The 27,328-nt window shown below is 44.6% G+C and overlaps 1 protein-coding gene and 1 non-coding gene across 2 annotated transcripts in view; one reads left to right on the top strand and one right to left on the bottom strand.

The window, feature by feature from the left end:
• Window positions 1-24,948, top strand: part of LOC124593728 (tetraspanin-7-like) — a 165,661-nt gene extending 140,713 nt beyond the window's left edge. Inside the window, exons 4-6 of the mRNA XM_047132052.1 lie at window positions 12,074-12,184; window positions 19,397-19,553; window positions 24,527-24,948. Of these exons, the coding sequence (XP_046988008.1) occupies window positions 12,074-12,184; window positions 19,397-19,552 (267 nt within the window). The 3' untranslated portion in view covers window position 19,553; window positions 24,527-24,948. The remainder of the gene's footprint in view (window positions 1-12,073; window positions 12,185-19,396; window positions 19,554-24,526) is intronic.
• Trnat-ugu lies at window positions 21,574-21,648 on the bottom strand. Its single transcript has one exon. It is a non-coding gene; the product is annotated as a tRNA-Thr (tRNA).
• Window positions 24,949-27,328: the final 2,380 nt, after the last annotated feature.

Below are 27,328 nucleotides of genomic sequence, written 5' to 3'. Positions count from 1 at the left end.
AGCCTACTTACAGTCTCAGCTCAGACACAGGTTTCATTGAAATTTCCACTGAACTTCACTTTACGAGTTTGTAAATAAAGAAATGCTTATTAAGCGATCTTGACGCCCTAATTCGCAAAAATTCGCAGAGATCACAGGCTTATCTAGCAAATTTATTTCGTTTATTAATAAACATTATTAGAACAAAATTTTTTGGATTTGAGGTCCGCCAGTTATGCAAACACTGTTTTTCTCAGTACTCAAACATGTTTCGGCACCACTGTGCCATCGTCAGTGGATTTTCGGTTTTACATGATTATAAAATTATGTGCATTTTCAGTTCAAACAACAGATCGTTTCTTATTGTAAATACCTTTACATTTGGTGAGCATGAATTTTCTGGACCACTTTTGTGTTAATTATTATAGGCAGCTTGTCATCTGCAACCAAACGATGTTGATGAGAAAGTTTTTTTTTTTTTTCTTTTTTTTTGCTGAGAGTTAACCTATCTTCTAGAGTGTAATTTAGTTTTTCGCTATGTTTTCCCGCCTATTTTCGTATTTACTTACGTTTTCGTGTGGCAAGCACTTCCATTCTCCGCATCATGCTGAGTGTTGTGATGCATACGTAGCTATAACAAGTATTTTCCGCAAATAACGTAGTAAAACGCTTTTCACTACACCAGACCGCTGTGTGATTGTGGTTTGTTATGTGTCCCAGCCCTGGCGGACATCAAATCCAAAAAATTTTAACTGCAAACACGGCCGATACAAGCAGCTGCAAATCAAAAAGATGGATTATTAGAACATATACAGTTTCGTTCTTGCCAATGATGAGAAGAAGGGAAAAAATAATGCAAAGGGAAATTTTGTATTTGTTTGAATAAAATCCTTCTTAGCAACTCGAATAAAGCATTCCACATAATATGTGCCCAGTTTTTGTTGGTTACAGAGATGCAGTTAGTTATAGAAATAAATTTTCATTCCAAGTGGTGGTGTTCAAGCTACTATGATTTTTTAAAAATCGAATGTTCTTTTTTGTTTTGATTTCCGAGTTTCGGAGTTGTGCTTGAGTTTACATAGTTGAATTTCTCAGTTGTAGAAATGGTTCTGATATGTTGGCCAGTTCTGCTGCATCTTTTAAACAGGTCGCACATATTTACAAATTCTAAGCCGATATGCCATTTGTGTACGGGTTTTGTAACGGAAACACTGCTGTTGCTTGTAGAAAGTACGGTAGGCGATTTCCTAACCGCAGACTACCAGATTCAAGGGTGTTTACCCGTGTTTCCACTAAGCTGCATGAGATTGATGCAGTCGTATTTCATCTGAAGATGCACATGAACAGAAAGTGGATAAGTAAAAGCATTACTGAGTTGGTGAAATTTAGTCCTTCTACAATGACACGCAGACTTTCCACACGTATGTACTCCTCATTAATGACTATCCCTCTGTCCTTATGACTTACAGCGGATTCAACCCCTTTCAGAGGGAGACGATTAGAATTTTGTCGTTGGCTAATTCAGAATTGCCGAGTAATCCCATTAACACTGTTTACGTTCCCTTGTGAGGGTATCAGTACAACTCGTAGCTCACAAAGGTTGTCGGTAAAAACCCACATCTGTGGAGATTCACTTTTAAGAACGTTTCTCTTTAAACGTATGATGGCGATTACTTGAGTGGGCGTGTTGTGTTGTCGTAGCGTCTTATAGGGTCCCTCATCTAGATCTGCTTGAAAATGAGTTTCCAGCATTAATGGAAGAGCTTTTTTGGCTAAAAGCATTGAAATGTTCTTCCTGCGTGATGGAGTGGAGCACATTCTAGTCGTCAGGGAACACATCATCCAAGCATAACGCACCCTTGAAAATGGATCGACAGGAATGTTGACGTTTCTCCGCCACCAAGGTTCCCGTACTCCGCGCCTTTAAATTTTTGCCTGTGGTGATGGTTGAAAAGCGAAGTCTACAAAGAAAATCGTAAAACAACAGACTATCTGATCGCTTTATAGAGTGCTGCCATCGATAAAAGAACGCGAAGACGACCTCAGAAGAACTACATTTGGTGTTAAGAGAATTCGAAAGTTTTTTGAAGTCGGAGGTGGAGTTTATGAAAATCAACTTTGAATGTAATCAACTGTCTTTGCGTAGCACATTACCTATTTGCTTTGTTATATGTTAACAGTAACATATCTAAAAGAAAAAAAAGGCCCATGCTATAGGGAATATTTAGTCTAAGCCACCACCTCTTAAAACACTAACAGTTCCTCCTGAAACACCCTATATGTAGGCAATCAAGTGCCTTAATTCGTAAAAATTCACATTGACCACACTTATTTAGGGAATTTATTTCCTCTATTAATACTAATTTGAATGAAATAATACTGGGCATAATACTGCTTCAAACTGTAATTGGAATTCAATAGGAACCAAAGTTTTTCACTGACTTCCATTAGTCTTACTTAACTGTAAGTAGAGTGAAATTTGTTTTGCACAGTAGAATCTTATCCTAGCCGACATCGGCCCCGGAAGTCTAGTCACTTGTTACAGCTCACTTCTTATCGGCGCCTGACGCGAGGCATCCCGCCAACTGTAGCTGTTTTGCGTGTTGCGTTGCGTAGAGATTAGGCGCTGAGGCGGCCGATGACCCGCGCTGGCAGACGGCTAGCGTGAGTCGTGATCGAGGTGCGTCCGCCAAGGGCAGAGGTCAGCTGCGTGTCCGTAAGGCATGGCGAAATAAGCTCACGCTATAATCCGCTCCGACTTTGGCGCTGCATTTTCTGCTTAATATTTGACGACATTGCTGTTATTTAGACTTCTCTCGTATCTGTCAAAACAAATTTTATACATTTATTTTAACTCATACCTTTCATTTCTCGTCATGGCACGTTACAATGATTATACCTTCATATTTTATGGATGCTATAATATTATGGTAGCTGACGACACTTCGTTTTTTTGTTGACATAATCAAACAAAGTAACACTTCTACATCTACTGGATGTCTCAGAAAGAATGGTCAATATTGACGGATATGACAGGAACGAACAACTGAAGCAAAAAATTGTACTAAACTTGGGCTCTGAAATGCCTACCGGTACCTTAAGATCTATGAGCACGTCCTCGTCTTCGATATTATGAAGCAAATCTCTTCTATTGGAAGCTTTTGCTTTACATATTTTGGGAAGACGTAGTATGGACCAAAACAAAAAAGAGTGATCTAGTAAACATGGGTTCCAAAACGCATTCCTTAAGAGTTACGAACACTTTTTTCAGGAGAAGAGATGTATTTCACAGTAGTTAAGATGAACAAGTGTTCATACCTCTTAAGGTATGCATTTTAGAGCCCATGGTTACAAGACTTCTTTGGTTCGAATGATCGTTTCTGTCATATCCCTGAATATTTACCATTCCTCCTGGCGCACCATTCTTAATCCACCTTATGGTAGTGTATGGTGCGGGACATTTCTAGTACCATTATATTTTCCACCTTCCCTGTTCCATTCGCAATTAGCGCTTGGGAAGAGTGATTCTCGTTAATCACCCGTATTAGGCCTAATTTCTCTTATTTTCTCTATGTGGTCAATTCGCTGGCTGTGGAACTAATACGTTACCCGACTCTTGCCGGAACGTACTCTCTCAGCACTAAACCTCTACTTGATACACGTATACGAATGTTCCTGGGTGCGTTATGTGTTCCAACCTCTGGCCGTATGAGGGTACGTGGAGCATTGCCAAAGCCCAGGGGATTATCACAAATCGCGGTGTCGTCAGCCTAGCTATTGCCCTTGAATAAAAGTGTCATTTTTGTCTCATTGTGCATTTCTCTCTATTACCTTCTATACTATTCTGTAGTAATTATTTACATGTACAGTCCACGTTTCATCCAGCTATGTTACTTGTCATGTGATAGTTACATTCCTCCGCAAGTTTTACACATCTGTATACGACCCTAGTACATAACATTTCTCTTTATCTCGGACTCTCTTTCGCAACTTACTCAATGATATGCCTGCGACTGTGCATCGCGTTGCGTACGAATTCTTCCTTTTCCTTCTTCCTGTCATCTGTCCCTTTTTTTTTGGGGGGGGGGGGGGGGGCAATGTGATGCAGCTCACGCCTGGACTTGCAAGGTGACCATCCCAAGTTCTACTGTCGCCTCTGCGAAAGGGTTAGTTTGTTACTGAGGTATCACAGCATACGTCTCTGGAATGTAATCCATACGTCTGGCTGTCATCACCCATTAATGTGGTCCCATCTAGGAGATAGCAGACGGAACTTTTTGAAGGGTAGCGCTTTCAAGCAGAGGAAAACTATGTTTCACGTCACTTTTTGACCGTCTAGATGGGTAGTAAGGCAGTTGGTGGATTATGCTGCCAACAGAAATAGTTCATACATGAGTGTGAGAATATCTTAGTAGTGAAGAGGTTACCGTTGTTGTTGGGCACCGAAGATGTCTCCCGGACCAACCATAGTGGTGTCGGTCCTGTAACACGTCAAAGATATCAAGTTACCATACAAAGTCGGTCGCTCAGTCTAGATTATCGGGTGGGTGTTATTTGTGTTTTGCAGAGTGGATGAAATACATGGCTTACTTTTGAAAACCTACCGTAAATGTTATGAGAATTTAAAACATGATAACGTCATTGCCATAAAGTTTTATGGTGCTGAGATAGGTATGCCGAAAAGTTCTACAGAATATATTTAAAAAATAATTTTTAGCGTGTGAGAATGGATGATGTGATACTGTGGGCAATCCTCATTATAAACTATTCAGACGCCATGGCCATCGTTACTCTGTTAATCAGCGTCCGCTGCTTGTGGCAGTATTGACAGGGAACGTGTCGGTTTCAAAGGAGTGTTCGCTATCGAGAATAAACCACGCTAGAGGGGAGAGCACTCGATATTTATTAAACGAAAATGACGTTCAGGTAGTTTCAGCTTTATAAGGATGTCACCATCAAAAATACAAGGACAAGTATATCGCGAGATACTGGGCGTCCAACTTAATGCTTCATCTGAAACATCTTTTTATGAATGAAGAAAACAAATTCGGTAAGTGAGTTCGTGATCGCTATGGATTTTGCGAATAAATAAGAATTAACTACCTCTTATTTCAGCAACACAGTTTTCCGTTGAAAGTTCTCGACTTCGTTTCATACAACTCGCCTGAAAAACAACAAACAAACCCAAATTGTTAACGTATTTTCTTCTGTAATTTATTACCATGTTTACGAAATACATAGTTATGCTACGTATTTATCGTCTCGTTGCCTAGTAAGATTATGAAAATACATATTGTTGCAATTTTAGTAGTTATCTTTTTTTTGTAAACTAAAATGTATCACCAACATCCTTAAGGAAACCAAAAGGTATGTGAAGTGACACAGTTAAAAGTGAATCCCTATGTTTAGTTCGTATTCCACGGTAGGTGGCTGAGGATAAGTAGAACTAGAATATATGAGAGCATATGACAGTAAAACGTATTTTTATGATCAAGTGATGTTTTCAGTCATTTCTTACAGCTGACATTAAGGTTTCTGGGTTGTTTTTCTTTTTTTGATGATAATTTAATGCCGTAATACTGAGGATAGTCATCGATACCTCGACACGTTTGGTATTCTCATGCAGTATTTAGTTTTCGTAGAAGTAATGTTACGATGAATAAACCTATTCGATTTCTGAGCCGCTAGTTACTGTCACATGGATGGTACAGTTTTTATTTGAGACAATCTGTTCTGCGTTGTCTTCAGTTAGTAATTAATGATGGTCGTAGGATGAATCATATAACGTAATTGGAATTAATGCGATCTAGAGGGAAATGAGAAAATTGTGTAAGTTTTTAATCGGCAGATGTGATGTACATTTCAGAAAAATTGGATGACTTATTCAAGACAAAGAGCTTCACAAACTGAACAAGTCAGTAACGCTTTAGCTCACCTCTGGCCATTATGCAAGCAGTTATTTGGCTTGACATTGATTGACAGATTTGTCGGATGTCCTCCGACGTATATCGTGACAAATTCTGTCCGATTGGGGCATTACATCGTCAGAATCCGAGCTGGTTGGAGAGCCCTGTCCGTAATGCTCCACATGTTCTCAACTGGGGAGACCAACCAACCTTACTGGCCAAGGAAGGGTTTGCCAAGCATTAAGACAAGCAGTAGAAACTCTCGCCGTGTGCGGGCGGATATTATCTTGCTGAAATGTAAGCCCGGGATGGCTTGCCATGAAGGGCACCAAAAAAACTGGCCGTAGAATATCGTCTACGCATCGCTGTGCTTTAATGGTGCCGCAGGTGGCAGTTAAAGGAGTCCTGCTACGAAATGAAGTGGCATCCCAAGCTATCACTTCTAGTTGTCGGGCCGTATGGCGGGCAACAGGCAACAGTCAGGTTGGCATCGCACCTCTGCCCAGAGCGTCTTCAGACGCCTCTTCGGTCTGGAATCTCATTGACTGGAGTAGAATTGTCGGCAGTGATGAGTCCCGCTTCGAATTCAGCCCCGATAACCAGCAAGGACTTGTCTGGAGAGGCCCCGAACAGCAGTGGGCTACCAAGCTGACTGTCCCCAGCCGTACGGGCGATAACAAGGAGTGATTTCGGGATGTCCACCCTTTTGACAGAAGGTCCTTGGCACGACAGCCGTTTACTATTTGTGAGAAAATGAAATGCCTGTAGCCGTCCTTATGATTGTATTTATTTGGTTGCAATCTTCAATGCGCGATCTTCAGGCTGTGGTTGACACGATCCCTATATAGAGTTGGCAGTTGATGGTTAGAGTGCTGACACCAAACTTTTCAGATAGTCTGCGTAAGCAGTTATGCAGGCCACTGGTTCGATATACGAGAGTTGGAACTTTAATAGTGGTAATTATTTATTTACAGCTCGTACACTCCTGGAAATGGAAAAAAGAACACATTGACACCTGTGTGTCAGACCCACCATACTTGCTCCGGACACTGCGAGAGGGCTGTACAAGAAATGATCACACGCACTGCACAGCGGACACACCAGGAACCGCGGTGTTGGCCGTCGAATGGCGCTAGCTGCGCAGCATTTGTGCACCGCCGCCGTCAGTGTCAGCCAGTTTGCCGTGGCATACGGAGCTCCATCGCAGTCTTTAACACTGGTAGCATGCCGCGACAGCGTGGACGTGAACCGTATGTGCAGTTGACGGACTTTGTGCGAGGGCGTATAGTGGGCATACGGGAGGCCGGGTGGACGTACCGCCGAATTGCTCAACACGTGGGGCGTGAAGTCTCCACAGTACATCGATGTTGTCGCCAGTGGTCGGCCGAAGGTGCACGTGCCCGTCGACCTGGGACCGCACCGCAGCGACGCACGGATGCACGCCAAGACCGTAGGATCCTACACAGTGCCGTAGGGGACCGCACCGCCACTTCCCAGCAAATTAGGGACACTGTTGCTCCTGGGGTATCGGCGAGGACCATTCGCAACCGTCTCCATGAAGCTGGGCTACGGTCCCGCACACCGTTAGGCCATCTTCCGCTCACGCCCCAACATCGTGCAGCCCGCCTCCAGTGGTGTCGCGACAGGCGTGAATGGAGGGACGAATGGAGACGTGTCGTCTTCAGCGATGAGAGTCGCTTCTGCCTTGGTGCCAATGATGGTCGTATGCGTGTTTGGCGCCGTGCAGGTGAGCGCCACAATCAGGACTGCATACGACCGAGGCACACAGGGCCAACACCCGGCATCATAGTGTGGGGAGCGATCTCCTACACTGGCCATACACCACTGGTGATCGTATAGGGGACACTGAATAGTGCACGGTACATCCAAACCGTCATCGAACCCATCGTTCTACCATTCCTAGACCGGCAAGGGAACTTACTGTTCCAACAGGACAATGCACGTCCGCATGTATCCCGTGCCTCCCAACGTGCTCTAGAAGGTGTAAGTCAACTACCCTGGCCAGCAAGATCTCCGGATCTGTCCCCCATTGAGCATGTTTGGGACTGGATGAAGCGTCGTCTCACGCGGCCTGCACGTCCAGCACGAACGCTGGTCCAACTGAGGCGCCAGGTGGAAATGGCATGGCGAGCCGTTCCACAGGACTACATCCAGCATCTCTACGATTGTCTCCATGGGAGAATAGCAGCCTGCATTGCTGCGAAAGGTGGATATACACTGTACTAGTGCCGACATTGTGCATGCTCTGTTGCCTGTGTCTATGTGCCTGTGGTTCTGTCAGTGTGATCATGTGATGTATCTGACCCCAGGAATGTGTTAATAAAGTTTCCCCTTCCTGGGACAATGAATTCACGGTGTTCTTATTTCAATTTCCAGGAGTGTATAAAATAGATACGTGTTTCGAAGTTATATTTATCTTCAAAGTAATCACCAGCATTGTGCATAATCCGTTGCCAGCGATGTGGAAGCCGTAGGATACTCTTAGCAGTGCTAGTTGTGTTGACAGTTCGAGCGGCGCGATCTATTGCCCGACGAATTTGTAGCAGTTCTGAAGCGAATACCGTGAAGTGTTTCCTGCGCTTTAGAAATCGAGTTGAACTCACGAGGGCTTAAGTTAGAGGAGTGCAGTAGGTGGTATAGAACTTAGCAGCCCCATCAGTCAAACAAATAATAGCTTGCACTGTACTTGCTTGAGCATTGTCGTGCAAAAGATGGTCAGGTCCTGCAGAAAGTGTCATCACCTTTGTCTCTAATCTGGTCGTAGGTTGTGTTCCAAAAATGAGCAGCATACACAATGCTGGTGACTACTCTGAAGGTCAGTAGAAATTTGAAACACGTATATATTTTGTACGAGCTGTAAATAAATATTTGCCACTATTAAACCCCTTCCGCATCAACTACAGCCTGAAGATGGCACACTGAAGCGCCGAAATTGATTGCAACAAAATAATAAAATGATAAGGACGGCTGTAGGCGTTTCATTCTCCCACACCCAAGAGTGGACTGGGATGCCATTTCTTTTCGTAGCAGCACCCCTTTGGTTATCATCCGCGGCACCTTTACAGCACAGCGGTACGTCGACGATATTCTATGCCCCGTTTTGGTGCCCTTCATGGCAAGCCATACCGGGCTTACATTTGAGCAAGGTAATGGCAACACGCACACGGCGAAAGTTTCTACTACTTCTGTTCCTGCTAGCCAAACCCAATTGAGAACTTTTGGATCATTATGGGCAGGACCCTCCAGTCATTTCAGGATATTGACGGTCTAATGCGCCAGCAGCATTTAACACCATATCCCCCCCCCCCCCAGGAGGACATCCATCAACTCTGTGAATGAATACTAAGCCGAATAACTGCTTGCATAAGAACCAGAGGTGGAGCAACGCCTTATTGACTTGCTGAATTCATGAAGCTCTTCCTCTTGAACAAATCATACGATGTAATAATTTGTTTGTGTGCACAAGGACATCAGATCTACCGATTTCCGTTGCATTCGGATATTCCTTCGTGGTGTGGCGCCTTTTTTGTCTTAGAGTGTAATTATTTTTACGGTTCCTGGCTGGATCTTCTTAGAGAGATGGTCTGCTACTTGATTCATCGTGTTTCAGACTTGTTTGGCCACACTGGAAGCTTCCAAGGCTCCTGACCACTGTGTCACATGATGGTGCGCTGGCACCGTACAGTTTCACCAACGCAGCGTGGATTGTTGCAACCTTTTTCTTCTCCAAATGCAGAAAGCGAATTACGATCCTCATTTTATCATTCCACTGATACGGTCGCAGGTTAGAATCCTGCCTCGGGCATTGTTGTGTGTGATGTCCTTAGGTTAGGTAGGTTGGTTCAAATGGCTCTGAGCACTAAGGGACTTGACTGCTGAGGTCATCAGACCCCTAGAACTTAGAACTACTTAAACCTAATTAACCTAAGGACATCACACACATAGATGTCCGAGACAGGATTCGAACCTGCGACCGTAGCGGTGGCGCGGTGCCAGACTGTAGCGCCTAGAACCGCTCGGCCATTTCGGCCGGCGTTAGTTAGGTGTAAGTAGTTCTAAGTTCTAGGGGGCTGATGACCGCAGATGTTAAGTCCCATAATGCTCAGAGCCATTTGAACCATCATTCCACTGCGTCATTTTGTTCTGATTCATCTAGTGGTCTGCTATGGCACTGTGTTGCTGATCTTACAGTGTGTTCCAGGACTACAGGTACGAACAGGATGGCAGTTATTGAACTATGTGAAATAAAACCGTCGTAACTTCTGAACGGTTTTGCGTTACGATGTTCAAACTGCACGGTTGGCCACGGGTCGTGATGGGAATTAGTATGCGCTGTATGGTTTGGTTTAGCGACGAAGCCCACTTTCAGTTGGATGGGTTCGTCAATAAGAAAACTGGCCCAATTGGGGGACCGAAAATCCGCATTTCGCTATCGAGAAGTTTCTTCACCCTGAACGGGTGATTGTGTGGTATGAAATGTCCTGTCACGGAATAATCGGTGCGATATTACTTGATGGCACGGTGACTACCGAACGGTACGCGAACGTTTTGGAAGATGATTTCATCCCCATTATCCACAGTGACCCTGATTTCGACAAAATGTGGTCCATGCAAGACGGAGCTCGACCCCATCGAAACGGGAGAGTGTTTGATGTCCTGGAGGAGCATATGTTGAAAACAGTCTTGGCTGGAATTTTAATTTTTTATTAATTTATCAACTACGCGTTTCACCTTATTTAGCCCCATCTTATTCTTTAATTTGCTCCTGTGAACGTGTACGCGTTATGCACGTCCTGGAGTCACTCACATCCATCTAGAAAGTATTTACTGAGGTTAACGAAGGCGATGTTGGCCTGATGTACTCGATGACGCCATTTTGCTACACTGTCTAAAGGATTGCCCTAAGAAATACCAAATTAAGATCAGCCTGAAGATGCCTAAACAAGGTGAAACGCGTAGTTGATAAAAAAAACTAAAATTGCAACCAAGACTGTTTTTAACTAATACTAATAAACACTGGTTTGCTGATTCATGCCAAAGATGGACTGGAAGAATTTCCTGGAGGAGCGCTTTAGGGACCATGGCCTCTGACATGGGTCTCTATTGGTCGCCATATTCTCAGAGTTTTTCACACTCGCTACTCATTTTTGTGGCGCTATGTTAAAGTGGACTAAATAGTTTAGACATGAAGAGAATAGAAGCTTTCGAAATGTGGTGCTACAGAAGAATGCTGATGATTAGATGGGTAGATCACATAACTAATGAGGGGTCATTGAACAGAATTGGGGAGGAGTCTGTGGCACAATTTGACTAGAAGAAGGGATCGGTTGGTAGGACATATTCTGAGGCATCAAGGGATCACCAATTTAGTACTGGAGGGCAGCGTGGAGGATAAAAATCATAGAGGGAGACCAAGAGATGAATACACTAAGCAGATTCAGAAGGATGTAGGCTGCAGTAGGTACTGGGAGATGAAGAAGCTTGCACAGGATAGAGTAGCATGGAGAGCTGCGTCAAACCAGTCTCAGGACTGAAGACCACAACAACAACAACAACAACAACAACATGTTAAAGTGTACAGCAATAACCCCAAAACCGGTGCTGAGCTGAAAACAGCCATTCAGGAGGTCATCGACAGCATCGATGCTCCGACACGTCCGCGGGTCATGCAGAATTTCGCCATTCGTCTGCGCCACATCGTCACAAATGATGGCAGGCGTATAGAGTATGCATAACCTAAATCCGAATGTCTGTACTGACGTTTGCATCTTGAATAAGGTGATGTACGCCGTAGTTTGCAACTAATTTACATTTTGTTTTCATATAGTTCAATAATTGTCACCCTATACCTACCGACAAACGCGGTATTAATTACTTCATGAAAATTTCTCGGGTATTCAGCCAGGTAGCGCCTGAAGATGGCAAGAAGTCGGCTTGCCGGAATATCGCGCCTTTTGGACGATGCTACCTGGCTGAATACCCGAGAAATTTTCACGATTTCTGTATGCCAGGAAAACCTCAATCACACAATTAGTTAACTTTATGTTTTCAAGATGGAGATATTTCTGCATAATCCAAACTTCTTGCATCATTTTACGTTGCTGAATTTTTTATGGGTTTTTAGATGGAAGCACACTTTCTTAATGCTACGTCGCATCTTTTCACAGCTGCACTGCTGCGGAAACCGCAACTACACGGACTGGCCAGACAAGGTGCCCACCTCCTGCTGCAAGGTCGACAAGTGCGACACCAGCGACGTCTCCGAGATCTACACACAGGTAGGCGGGCAGCGCTATGGCCGCACACCAGCCGGCAGCCAAGGGGCAGTGACGGCCCTGCAACTCCTAACAGCGAGCAGACGAACAAAAACCCCTCCCCATACATCTTGCCACATGAAGTAATCTGACTAACGCGTAAATGTGACAGAGCCGCCGAAGTCAACAGAAGGTAAACTGAGTGTCCATCACGTCCTATTTTGGCCTCTTATAAGGGAAGCATACATCCTAATGGTTGTGATTTTTCTCATCGCGCGATTGTAGTACATGAGTAACCAAAACCCATGGTGTGATTCTTCAGTTTCTCCCGGTGTATTTCTTGTTCGAACAGTCCACGGGAAAAAATAGGACGAATATTGAGGATCTCTGACGTCGATCTGTTGTAGAATTTTAGAACATGTTTTTTGCTCACGTATCATGTCGTTTCTGGAAACCCAGAATCTACTCTGTAGGAATCAACATGGATTCCGGAAACAGCGGTCGTGTGAGACCCAACTCGCTTTATTTGTTCATGAGACCCAGGAAATATTAGATACAGGCTCCCAGGTAGATGCCATTTTCCTTGACTTTCGGAAGGCGTTCGATACAGTTCCGCACTGTCTCCTGATAAACAAAGTAAGAGCCTACGGAATATCAGACCAGCTGTGTGGCTGGATTGAAGAGTTTTTAGCAAACAGAACACACCATGTTGTTCTCAATGGAGAGACGTCTACAGACGTTAAAGTAACCTCTGGCGTGCCACAAGGGAATGTTATGGGGCCATTGCTTTTCACAATGTATATAAATGACCTAGTAGATAGCGTCGGAAGTTCCATGCGGCTTTTCGCGGATGATGCTGTAGTATACAGAGAAGTTGCAGCATTAGAAGATTGCAGCGAAATGCAGGAAGATCTGCAGCGGATAGGCACTTGGTCCAGGGAGTGGCAACTGACCCATAACGTAGACAAATGTAACGTATTGCGAATACATGGAAAGAAGGGCCCTTTACTGTATGATTATATGATAGCGAAACAAACACTGGTAGCAGTTACTTCTGTAAAATATCTGGGAGTATGCGTACGGAACGATTTGAAGTGGAATGATCATATAAAATTAATTGTTGGTAAGGCGGGTACCAGGTTGAGATTCATTGGGAGAGTCCTTAGAAAATGTAGCCCATCAACAAAGGAGGTGGCTTACAAAACACTCGTTCGACCTATACTTGAGTATTGCTCATCAGTGTTGGATCCGTACCAGGTCGAGTTGACGGGGGAGATAGAGAAGATCCAAAGAACAGCGGCTCGTTTCGTCACAGGGTTATTTGATAAGCGTGATAACGTTACGGAGATGTTTAGCAAACTCAAGTGGCAGACTCTGCAAGAGAGGCGCTCTGCATCGTGGTGTAGCTTGCTGTCCAGGTTTCTAGAGGGTGCGTTTCTGGATGAGGTAGTGAATATATTGCTTCCCCCTACTTATACCTCCCGAGGAGATCACGAATGTAAAATTAGAGAGATTCGAGCGCCCACGGAGGCTTTCCGGCAGTCGTTCTTCCTGCGAACCATACACGACTGGAACCGGAAGGGGAGGTAATGACAGTGGCACATAAGATCCCCTCCGCCACACACCATAGGTGGCTTGCGGAGTATAAATGTAGATGTAGATGTAGAAACACTGAGTAGGAACTGTCCATTTCCCACTAAATAAAACGCGAGCATTATTGGGAAGTGTCAAAGACGACTCGCTTTCCAGAAGGCCGGCATATACTAGATTCCGTGTCAGTGTGGGAAGACTTATATTGGACAGACAGTGCGCATCATCGAAGATCATTGCCGAGAACATCAGAGGCACACTCGACTTGGGTATCCAAACAAGTCGGCGGTCGCAGAGCACTGTTTGTCCGAAAATCACGAAATGGACTACCAACATACCAGGGTCCTGGCACAGACATCCAAATACTGGGACAGTGTCGTTAGAGAGACTATCTAAATTTGTATCAGGGACGGACTCGTCACCCGAGATTGCAGCTACAACCTCAGCAGGGCATGGGAACCAGCATTGAGTCTAATTAAAAAGACGCTCAGCAAAGGACACGAACAGGCGACTAGTGCGGTCGAGGCAGTTACACCGACGCCACCACGGACGCCGACGCCAGCGTCTCACCGACCGCTGACGCGCGGGCGCCGACCGCGGAGAGAACGCCTCGCGAGGGGAGGGGAGTTAAGACGACCTCCCGCCCTCAGGAGCTCAGTGCGTCAGCGCACCTGACGATGGCGACGTGTCTGATCGCCGAAATATTGTGCCCGTTGGACACTATGAACCGGCAGTACACCAGTGGACTGTTCGAAAAAGCCATGGTTTTTGGGGGAAGATTAGGTAAGAAATGAGGAGACTCGAACGCAGTACAGGCAGAGTTCTAGTCTGTCGCCCTAGGCGGTTGTGCTAAGGCCGCTGCTCGGTGATAGACGCCCTCGTAGGCATTCGACAAGTTCGCAAAATTTTGACCCTGGGTTTCTCGTAAACACTTGCATTGTACTGAGCATCACTTGCTGCATCTAAGTTTGTACTAAAATCGAACGGAGGATGAGCAAAATCGGTCTGTGAGTCCCTTCTTAGTACGACCATATACGCCATTCATCGACCACGTGAATGGTACTTCTATCTCTCTTATTCCTGTTTCCGTAAGCACACTTATAAAAGCCTGGGTTGCGTAACGATAACATATCACATGATTCGCGCTTTTGCGTCTTTCACGGGTCAGATTCACGGTTTGATTGTCACTCCAGCATTGACAAAACCAGTCATAAAGAAAATGCTAATAACTCGGCACATTGACTGCAAGACTGAAATCACATTATCTGGTAATAGAGGTAAACACAATAACACTTGTAATACATCTTTAAAATTTTTATCTTTCTTAATTAAGCTTTCCATAATTTGATCTTTCATTTTAAATACAAAGATCATTTTGCAGTCAACAATTGAAACATCGTGTAGATCAGGTGCTGACGCGACTTCATGTTACTTTCTACTCCGTTAGTTACTGTTCTGTTATGATGAAGCTTAACCATCGACAATATGTGGCAGATGTCTCTCAGAAGCCAAGGCTATTGTTGTTCATCTAATACAACACAAATGGTCTACGCTTTGATAAAATGTGTTACATGGATAATAGGTAAATTCCAAAATTCAGCCACTGGGCGTGAAAGCCGCTTTACTATCCAGAGATTCTGTGGTGTATTTGTCCGTGAGTTGTTTTTCTTGTGGTTATCAGTGTACTAACACTGACTTAATAATAAGAAGCTTATGGTTAGGAAAGAAATGCATGTGCGACGCACTGAAAGCAGATTTGAAACAGGAAGTTCAATATTTCACACTTTACAAGATTAGCAAGCGATTGGAGACTTGGCATTACAAAACTAAACGAATCCTGAAATTTTTCCTTTGCACGAATCTGCGTACAGTTTTACGCTTCTACCCGACATAAACTACGGATTGTACCTCAATATTGTTCGAATTGAAAAAAAGACCTCCTAAACTCAACGAGCGGTGAATGGTCTTTTCTTCCTTTAGCTATTTTGAGAAAAAAATTAAAAGATTTCTACCAAATGTCTTGCTCTCATTATTTTAGTGGTGCTTGTAGGTTTGTAGACCAATGACTGTACACAGGGCTGCTACAAGCTGGTGATGGACTTTCTGCACACTGTGGACTGTATGCTGTGCATGACTTGTCACACAGGGCTGCTACGCACAAGTGGTGGACTTACTGCACACTGTGGACTATATGCCGTGTTTGACTTGTCACGCAGGGCTGCTACAAGCTGGTGATGGACTTACTGCACACTGTGGACTGTATGCTGTATTTGACTTGTCACACAGGGCTGCTACGCACTAGTGGTGGACTTATTGCACGCTGTGGACTATATGCTGTGTTTGACTTGTCACGCAGGGCTGCTACACGCTGGTGGTGGACTTACTGCACACTGTGGACTGTATGCTGTATTTGACTTGTCACACAGGGCTGCTACGCACTAGTGGTGGACTTACTGCACACTGTGGACTGTATGCTGTATTTGACTTGTCACACAGGGCTGCTACGCACTAGTGATGGATTTATTACACCCTGTGGACTGTATGCTGTATTTGACCTGTCACGCAGGGCTGATACGCACTAGTGGTGGACTTATTGCATACTGTGGACTATATGCTGTGTTTGACTTGTCACACAGGGCTGCTACGCACTAGTGGTGGACTTATTGCATACTGTGGACTATATGCTGTATTTGACTTGTCACACACGGCTGCTACGCACTAGTGGTGGACTTACTGCACACTGTGGACTGTATGCTGTATTTGACTTGTCACACAGGGCTGCTACGCACTAGTGGTGAATTTATTACACCCTGTGGACTGTATGCCGTATTTGACCTGTCACGCAGGGCTGATACGCACTAGTGGTGGACTTATTGCATACTGTGGACTATATGCTGTGTTTGACTTGTCACGCAGGGCTGCTACACGCTGGTGGTGGACTTACTGCACACTGTGGACTGTATGCTGTATTTGACTTGTCACACAGGGCTCCTACGCACTAGTGGTGGACTTACTGCACACTGTGGACTGTATGCTGTATTTGACTTGTCACACAGGGCTGCTACGCACTAGTGGTGGATTTATTACACCCTGTGGACTGTATGCTGTATTTGACTTGTCACGCAGGGCTGTTACGCACTAGTGGTGGACTTATTGCATACTGTGGACTGTATGCTGTATTTGACTTGTCACACAGGGCTGCTACGCACTAGTGGTGGACTTATTGCACGCTGTGGACTATATGCTGTGTTTGACTTGTCACGCAGGGCTGCTACACGCTGGTGGTGGACTTACTGCACACTGTGGACTGTATGCTGTATTTGACTTGTCACACAGGGCTGCTACGCACTAGTGGTGGACTTACTGCACACTGTGGACTGTATGCTGTATTTGACTTGTCACACAGGGCTGCTACGCACTAGTGGTGGATTTATTACACCCTGTGGACTGTATGCTGTATTTGACTTGTCACGCAGGGCTGATACGCACTAGTGGTGGACTTATTGCATACTGTGGACTGTATGCTGTATTTGACTTGTCACACAGGGCTGCTACGCACTAGTGGTGGACTTATTGCACGCTGTGGACTATATGCTGTGTTTGACTTGTCACGCAGGGCTGCTACACGCTGGTGGTGGACTTACTGCACACTGTGGACTGTATGCTGTGCATGACTTGTCACACAGGGCTGCTACGCACAAGTGGTGGACTTACTGCACACTGTGGACTATATGCCGTGTTTGACTTGTCACGCAGGGCTGCTACAAGCTGGTGATGGACTTACTGCACACTGTGGACTGTATGCTGTATTTGACTTGTCACACAGGGCTGCTACGCACTAGTGGTGGACTTACTGCACACTGTGGACTGCATGCTGTATTTGACTTGTCACACAGGGCTGCTACGCACTAGTGGTGGACTTACTGCACACTGTGGACTGTATGCTGTATTTGACTTGTCACACAGGGCTGCTACGCACTAGTGGTGGATTTATTACACCCTGTGGACTGTATGCTGTATTTGACTTGTCACGCAGGGCTGATATGCACTAGTGGTGGACTTATTGCATACTGTGGACTGCATGCTGTATTTGACTTGTCACACAGGGCTGCTACGCACTAGTGGTGGACTTATTGCATACTGTGGACTATATGCTGTATTTGACTTGTCACACACGGCTGCTACGCACTAGTGGTGGACTTACTGCACACTGTGGACTGTATGCTGTATTTGACTTGTCACACAGGGCTGCTACGCACTAGTGGTGAATTTATTACACCCTGTGGACTGTATGCCGTATTTGACCTGTCACGCAGGGCTGATACGCACTAGTGGTGGACTTATTGCATACTGTGGACTATATGCTGTGTTTGACTTGTCACGCAGGGCTGCTACACGCTGGTGGTGGACTTACTGCACACTGTGGACTGTATGCTGTATTTGACTTGTCACACAGGGCTCCTACGCACTAGTGGTGGACTTACTGCACACTGTGGACTGTATGCTGTATTTGACTTGTCACACAGGGCTGCTACGCACTAGTGGTGGATTTATTACACCCTGTGGACTGTATGCTGTATTTGACTTGTCACGCAGGGCTGTTACGCACTAGTGGTGGACTTATTGCATACTGTGGACTGTATGCTGTATTTGACTTGTCACACAGGGCTGCTACGCACTAGTGGTGGACTTATTGCACGCTGTGGACTATATGCTGTGTTTGACTTGTCACGCAGGGCTGCTACACGCTGGTGGTGGACTTACTGCACACTGTGGACTGTATGCTGTATTTGACTTGTCACACAGGGCTGCTACGCACTAGTGGTGGACTTACTGCACACTGTGGACTGTATGCTGTATTTGACTTGTCACACAGGGCTGCTACGCACTAGTGGTGGATTTATTACACCCTGTGGACTGTATGCTGTATTTGACTTGTCACGCAGGGCTGATACGCACTAGTGGTGGACTTATTGCATACTGTGGACTGTATGCTGTATTTGACTTGTCACACAGGGCTGCTACGCACTAGTGGTGGACTTATTGCACGCTGTGGACTATATGCTGTGTTTGACTTGTCACGCAGGGCTGCTACACGCTGGTGGTGGACTTACTGCACACTGTGGACTGTATGCTGTGCATGACTTGTCACACAGGGCTGCTACGCACAAGTGGTGGACTTACTGCACACTGTGGACTATATGCCGTGTTTGACTTGTCACGCAGGGCTGCTACAAGCTGGTGATGGACTTACTGCACGCTGTGGACTGTATGCTGTATTTGACTTGTCACACAGGGCTGCTACGCACTAGTGGTGGACTTACTGCACACTGTGGACTGCATGCTGTATTTGACTTGTCACACAGGGCTGCTACGCACTAGTGGTGGACTTACTGCACACTGTGGACTGTATGCTGTATTTGACTTGTCACACAGGGCTGCTACGCACTAGTGGTGGATTTATTACACCCTGTGGACTGTATGCTGTATTTGACTTGTCACGCAGGGCTGATATGCACTAGTGGTGGACTTATTGCATACTGTGGACTGCATGCTGTATTTGACTTGTCACACAGGGCTGCTACGCACTAGTGGTGGACTTATTGCACGCTGTGGACTATATGCTGTGTTTGACTTGTCACGCAGGGCTGCTACACGCTGGTGGTGGACTTCCTGAACACGAACATCGGGCTGGTGGCCGGTGCAGCGGCAGGAGTGGCTGTCATCCCGCTACTGGGTGTCGTGCTCGCCTGCTGCCTGGCGCGCAACATCAACAAGGCCAAGTACGAGCAAATGGCCTAAGGTGGGTAAACTTCGCAGCCAGCTGCAGTAGGCGGCATGGTGCGGCACCTGGCATACTCTGCAACATACTCTGTCTGACATTGAAATTGCAGCGCCGGGAAAAGTAGGAAATAACGAAATTTTACCTATTGCTCGTTTGCAGTTTACTAGGAAGCATATAATTAATTTTGTGGGTGACTTGGGGGTGCCTGGAAATAAAATTTAGTGTAGTATGTGCGAGGGCTCCTTCTGCCTCCTGCTTTTGCGACTGGACTGCGTTATTCAATTAGGTAAGCTAGGCTTCCACCGTTATATTCACTTTGTATGTTTTCTTTTGACTCGTGTCAAAGCCTCGGTATTGGATCAGCAAGAATCCCATCAGCTTCCCTCACCAGTTTCGTTCTTTAGTCTTAGTTTTTCGACACATTTAAACCTCCATTTATTTTCCTACCCCGGCCCATTCGTCGCCCATGTTGCGACTCTCAGCAGCTATCTCCGAAAACGCCAGCTGGGTATGGGTCCCGCCTGTTTGCTAAGGGCCGTAAAATGCACAAAAAAAGAAGGAACAGCACCTTCGCGTTGCCCGTAGTCAGCCACTCAGTACAGTGTCACTTTCTTACACACTTCACTCCTGTCGCTGCTAAACGTCAACACCTAACGTGTTACGTATGAAATAGCCACTTCCCACTCTCAACAATAGCACTCCGAAGCTGAAAAGGCTAATGAGAGTAATGACTGTTCCTTCAACGAGCCAAGTCAGAAACGGAATCGTCCAAGCGAAAGAATATTCCGACAGTCATGGGTAATGTTAATTACCACTTACTTCCCGTCGGCTTGTACATGTACCGCTTAATGCAGCAACATCAGGCTACGTCCTACATGCTCGTATCTTATGCCCCAAGCAAAGTTCCACGAGAAAGTATTCAAGTTCACTGTTAGAAAATTTAGAGCTTCTCTGAAATAAAACTCGACACTTCAAGAAGCTAATCCTGAACATTATACTCCCAATTAAATGACAAAATGGTTCTGAACCGAGGCATTATACCATTAATGGTCATTACAAGATGGTAGTTGCTGCCTTTTCGTCTATGACAGGGACTTATGTTGCAATAATTTGCTGACATCTTTATGGATGGAACTCTCCCCTACATAGTCTGTATGCCAAGAGCCATTTCGCTCTTTCTTCTGGCCAGTCTTTCAATCCGACAGCTCATATTTGTCTGATGTTAATAGTTGATAATGGCATAATGGACATTATACTCCCAATTAACTGACAAAACAGTTCGGATCTTAATCATTATACCATTAATGGCCATTACTCTTTTTCGTCAATTATACCAAGTTATGTTGCAATAATTTACTGATAGCTTTATGGATGGAACTCTCCCCTGTAGGCCAAGAGCCGATTTCTCTTGTTTTTGTGGGCAGTCTTTCAACCTGACAGCTGATATTTGGCTGTTGGTAGTGCCTGATGATGCTGTACTCGACGACGCAGTTAGTGGCCGAGATGATTGCTGGCAGCCCACCGAAGTGTCCGCTGCCGCCCCAGGTTTCTTGCTTTGTAACGCACCTATCACTGTCAAAAGTCCACAGGTGTCTAACAGGCAGTTCTGTCGTTAGCGACAACCTTAGCGTCGCTTCCTCCAAGCTCTCCTTCACCAAGGAGCACTCCCACTAGTTAGTTATTTTGATCTCCTGTTTCTTTAATGTATTTAATTTTCCTCTGGTTCAGAAAGTAATTCATACTCCGTGTTTACAGTTTTAAATTGTTTGCCAGTATCAAATGTAATATTATAGGTACTCCTTAGTTAATTTAGCAACATGCTTTTTGAAACTCCCTCGCCACGTTTCCACCAACGACAGACAGACTTCTTGCTAGGGGTATATGAAGATGGTATCTAATCTTTCGGACTTGTCTGAAAGAACAGATACCATCGGTGACCATTCAGCTCTCTTAGAATGAAATGATAATTAAATCAATACCCTAAGCTGTCGACAGGCGTTGATAAACTCGTACATCAGTGGGGACAGTTGAAAATGTGTGCCGCGACCGGGACTCGAACCCGGGATCTCCAGCTTACATGGCAGACGCTCTATCCGTCTGAGCCACCGCGGGCACAGAGGATAGTGCGACTGCGGGGATTTATCCCTTGCACGCTTGTCGTGAGACCCACATTCCCAACTTAATGTCCACACATTACATTCGTAGTGCCCCTGCCCACTACACTCATTACTCACGGCAGACAATCTCACCGAGTCCCGTAAGAGTTCGGGCAATACGTGTGCATCCAGCACAGAAGAAGAACGTCAATGGCCAGTTAGCCTTAGCTATATGAAGATGGTATCTGTTCTTTCGGACATGTCCGAACTCTTACAGGACTCGGTAAGATTGTCTGCCACGGGCAATGAGTGTAATGGGCAGAGGCACTACGAATGTAGTGTGTGGACATTAAGTTGGGGATGTGGGTCTCACGTGCAAGGGATAAATCCATGCAGTCGCACTATGCTCTGTGCCCTCGGTGGCTCAGATGGATAGAGTGTCTGCCATGTAAGCAGGAGATTCCAGGTTCCTGTCCCAGTCGAAGCACACATTATCATCTGTCCCTCCTGATGTATATCAACGCCTATCGACAGCTTACGGTCTTGACTTAATTATCATTTCATTTCTTCGTAGGGGTGTGGGCCTCTCGCCCCTTCCTGCAAACATAACCTCTGCTGCCAACAGTAGCTCTAAGACAGCTGGGCACCGAGACGAGCTTAGCCACAACGGCAGACATGGGCACGTCATTCCATGCAGCTTCAACACTACAGCTCAGTTTACCAATAGTAGTGACTAGTGAGTGGGAGTATGCTAGACTCCTGACAACCCTTGATCAGGTGTTTCCAGTACGTGAGAGATCAGCAGAAAGTGCTGGTCAGTGGAATGGCAGAACAGTGTTTCTATTGAGGTAGGTAAGAACAGGAAGAAATTAAAAGTAAGGGCGGTAACATAAAGAGTGCAATGGCAATTCCACTGTTAAATACTGAGGAGAGAACAGATAGGTGGGAAGAGTACCTTGAAGGCCTCTATGAGGCGGAGGACTTACCTGAAGACGTGATAGAATAACAAACAGAAGTAGACAGGGAAGAGTTAAGGGAACCAGTATTAGAATCAGAATTTAAGAGATGTCGACGACATAAGATCAAATAAGGCAGAAGGGAGAGATTAAATTTCATCGGATTTTTAAAATAGCTAGGTAAGTGGCAACGAAATGACCATCCACATTGGTGTGTACAATCTACACTACTGCCCATTCAGATTGCTACACCACGAAGACGACGTGCTACAGACGCGAAATTTAACCGACAGGAAGAAAATGCTGTGATATGCAAATGATTAGCTTTTCAGAACATTCACACAAGGTTGGTGGCGGTGGCGACACCTACAACGTGCTGACATGAGGAAAGCTTGCAACCGATTTCTCATACACAAACAGCAATTGACCGGCGTTGCCTGGTGAAACGTAGTTGTGATGCCTCGTGTAGGGAGGAGAAATGCGTACCATCACGTTTCCGACTTTGATAAAGGTCAGATTGTAGCGCATCGCGATTGCTGTTTATCGTATCGCGATATTGCTGCTCGCGTTGATCGAGATCCAATGACTGTTAGCAGAGTGTGGAATCGGTGGGTTCAGGAGGATAATACGGAACGCCGTGCTGGATCCCAACGGCCTTGTATCAGTGGAAGTCGAGATGACAGGCATCTTATCCGCATGGCTGTAACGGATCATGCAGCCACGTCTCGATCCCTGAGTCAACAGATGGGGACGTTTGCAAGACAACAACCATCTGCACGAACAGTTCGACGACGTTTGCAGCAGCATGGACTATCAGCTCGGAGACCATGGCTGCGGTTACCCTTGACGCTGTATCACAGACAGGAGCGCCTGCGAAGGTGTACTCAACGACGAACCTGGGTGCACGAATGGCAAAACGTCATTTTTTAGGATGAATCCAGGTTCTGTTTACAGCATCATGATGGTCGCATCCGTGTTTGGCGACATCGCAGTGAACGCACATTGGAAGCGTGTATTCGTCACCGCCATACTGGCGTATCACTCGGCGTGATGGTATGGGGTGCCATTGGTTATACGTCTCGGTCTCCACTTGTTCGCATTGACGGCACTTTGAACAGTGGACGTTACATTTCAGATGTGTTACGACCCGTGGCTCTACCCTTAATTTGATCCCTGCGAAACCCTACATTTCAGCATGATAATGCACGACCGCATGTTGCAGGTCCTGTACGGGCCTTTCTGGATACAGAAAATGTTCGACTGCTGCCCTGGCCAGCACATTCTCCAGATCTCTCACCAATTGAAAACGTCTGGTCAATGGTGGCCGAGCAACTGGCTTGTCACAATACGCCAGTCACTACTCTTGATGAAGTGTGGTATCGTGTTGAAGCTGCATGGGCAGCTGTACATGTGCACGCCATCCAGGATCTATGCACCCAAATTGCGTGAAAATGTAATCAAATGTCAGTTCTAGTATAATATATCTGTCCAATGAATTCCCGATTATCATCTGCATTTCTTCTTGGTGTAGCTATTTTAATGGCCAGTAGTGTACTTTCATAAGGGCCAGAGGTGGGCTAAAGCGTTAGTGACTTGTTCAGTTTGAGAAGCTCTCTCTCTTGAATAAACCATCCAGTTTCTCTGAAACTGTAACCATTTCTTTGCCTGTGGATGTACGTCACATCCGCTGATTTCCGTCCCAATCAGATAACTCCTTTGCAGTAATGTGGAGCTCATTTTTCTTATCTGCGCAGACGTCGAAGTAAAAGCGTTTGTCACTGATTCCTCAAGCACTATTTCTTAAATAAACCTGTTTTTGCTCTGCTTACTTCTCCTGGCAGTGCACTGAAAATTACGTCAGTGTATGGTGTGTAAAATGTTGCTGTAGCGTAGCTAGTAAATCCGTTTGTAGCTGAGACTCTTTCAATGCGTGTTTCAGGTGCTGCGAGGGGCCGTACGGAGGTGGCGACTGCTGCCCCCTTCCCAGTTTCTCTGCGCTCTCTTTCTCCTTCCTCGTGTATCTCGTTATCACTGTCCACACTTGTATCTACGCACGCACGCGGCTCTGTCCCAGCTACCAGCCGCACCGCTTCTGCCAACATCTGTCGTGTTCTTCGACCCACGCTTTATCAGTGTTGCAAATGTAAAAACATCACAGATCTCCTAACAGAAATATATATAAACAGGCGTCCAAACTAAACAACAGATGCATGTTTTCTTGAGAAGTATAGATGAAGTTCTTATGCACAATGCACGTAAATAACTTACAGATAAATACCTCACTGGTGACCATTAATATGACGCCATACGCGTTGTGTATCGCACCGATCTGACTAAAAACGCTGTTTTCATCTGCAATAACTGAGATTATGTGATATGTGCTTCAATGTCCTTGCTGCTCACAGTGAAAACTATAATCTGACGTGGCAGCGATGTTTGTGTTGCACTTAACATAGTTCTTGACAACTTCACTCAAACGAGTAGTTCATTTCTCCCCAATGCTACGTTACGTTTGCTCTGTTCATTGGTCCTAAAGTTTGCCTTGAAAGAATATGAATTCTAACAGCACCACTACTTGCAGTAAATTAATACACGTTTCATAATAATTAATCAGAAAGACAGTCGCACATCACTACAAATCTCGTTTATTTTGTGTATTATGATTTCACTCAATTGATTTGCAATTCGTCTCCTTAGTAACACCTGATAATTCATTTGAAATGATCGGTTGTTAGGTGACAAAGTAACTTACTCCTCAGTATTATAACAGCTCACCCACCCTAAAGGTAACTGTAAAATGCTTAATATGAAGCCATATTTGGATTAGCTACAGTGTGTACCGACAATTTTTTTCTAATGTAGGTACTAGCACAAGAACAACAGAAAATATATAGTATTCGGAAATTACTTCCTATGACGAATTTGTTTGTCTACATAAACGAGGCTTCGTAAGAGTCCGTGCAAATCTGCGACATAACACAGAACTATTTTCAATTTAAAGGCCGCACGTGACAGACTGGTAGTCATGATTTTCGCGTAGTGACCTTACAGACTGGTGTCAATAACTGTTACTTTGGTTAAGTTTACTTACACACTAGTGAAATCATCTCGAAGTATAAGTAGAAAATCAATTATATTTTGTACCCACAAACTGGAGCTGATCTATGATTTGTAAGACAGGACCTTCGTTTCCTTCGCAACCACAGTAGCTATGTTTAATGTAATATTGATTACCTGTGTTTTGGGAGAAAAGCTATATATATATATATATATATATATATATATATATATATATATACGAAGCCTCCAATAGTAGTAGCACGACGGTTGTCATATTTTTTCTTAGTGCGTAGAATCGTCTTCATCCTCAAGTCGTTTATGTTTTCACCATACTTTGAGCTTTGTCGGGGTGTCATTGCTGGGATGCACACATTATCGTTGGAGAGTTCTGTCTGTTTATGACTTAGCATTGTAAGATCTGAACAATTATGAATTGCACAACTGTCTGATGCTCCTAATCTCTCGTAAGCTCAGTTACTGAACACACGACTGCAGAAACAAGCAAACAGCACTAAGCGAGTCTGCCCAGTGCTGCCAACTTCTCGGTCTTTTTCATATCTAAGGTTAGAAACGCTCTACTGACAAATTCCCTTACTAGATTTGATACAGTTCAGTGTACGAACCAGAACTGTTTCAAATCTATCAAACATATTACATACATTACCCATTATTTTTGTTTCCATGGGAAATGACAGCTGACTTAACCAATGTCTTTAGTGTGAATCAACCGGAAAAACCACATGTCGACGTCGTTGTTTTTATGTCACATTAAAATGCCAAGTTTGCTTCTGGATCATGACTATGCTCAGAAATCGAGCATAGGCCTATTTCAGGTCACTAATCTATAACAGAAAACGGAGACAAAGTAAGTAGGTTCACACTTCTGGGAAAGGCTCCGATGCAGTAATTGATCAACATAACCATAAAAGAGGCAGACTTTTGTAAGGATATAACAATCACTACAGAACGTACTAAATAAACATATCACGCTTATACTCTTTTTTGCAAGTCCCTCTTCCTTTGCTTCCGCTAACGAGTTGGGTATTCTTCAAGACAAACGTAATTTCAGCGGAATATTTGAAGTAGGTAATTTTAAACAGCCAAAAATCGCTTGCTTAATAACGTAATAAGCTTTTATTTAGTTTGATTCTGCCTCTTACAGAAACTTGATATATTATCCTCAAAGAAATGGCACACAAGGAAGCTGGAAAAACTGAACTTTTTTTAAGTAAAATAATCAGTGGCAAATCATAACGACTCACATTCACATAACACCGTTTCTGTCTTTTCATTTTACGCATAGAGGATTCATATGAAATCTGTGATTGTTTTGCAAAAATGATAGTGAGAGGTATCAAAACCAAGTTTAAAATTTTATTTTTACGCATATATTTTCAATTTTTTCTGATCTCCAATTGGAGAGCTTACCCTTCAAATAAAACCGAGAGAATTATCAAAGGTGTTGCCTGTTGCTGTTGCCATTACACATAGGAAAATTAGTCATACTTACACAGACGTATTTAACTAAGTAGATTACTTCATTTCTTGATGGCCTCCAGCAAAATCGGCATGGTATATGTTACAAGGAAAATTATCCTGACGTTTTCGTCTGTAAGAAATTTTCAGTCACACCGTTCGAAAGAAACTAATTTCTCAAGAAAACTTGAAGGTTGTTGGCTAC

This window comes from Schistocerca americana, chromosome 2, assembly GCF_021461395.2.
Source record: "Schistocerca americana isolate TAMUIC-IGC-003095 chromosome 2, iqSchAmer2.1, whole genome shotgun sequence".
Classification (NCBI taxonomy): domain Eukaryota; kingdom Metazoa; phylum Arthropoda; class Insecta; order Orthoptera; family Acrididae; genus Schistocerca; species Schistocerca americana.
This window is presented reverse-complemented; position numbering and strand designations above follow the sequence as displayed.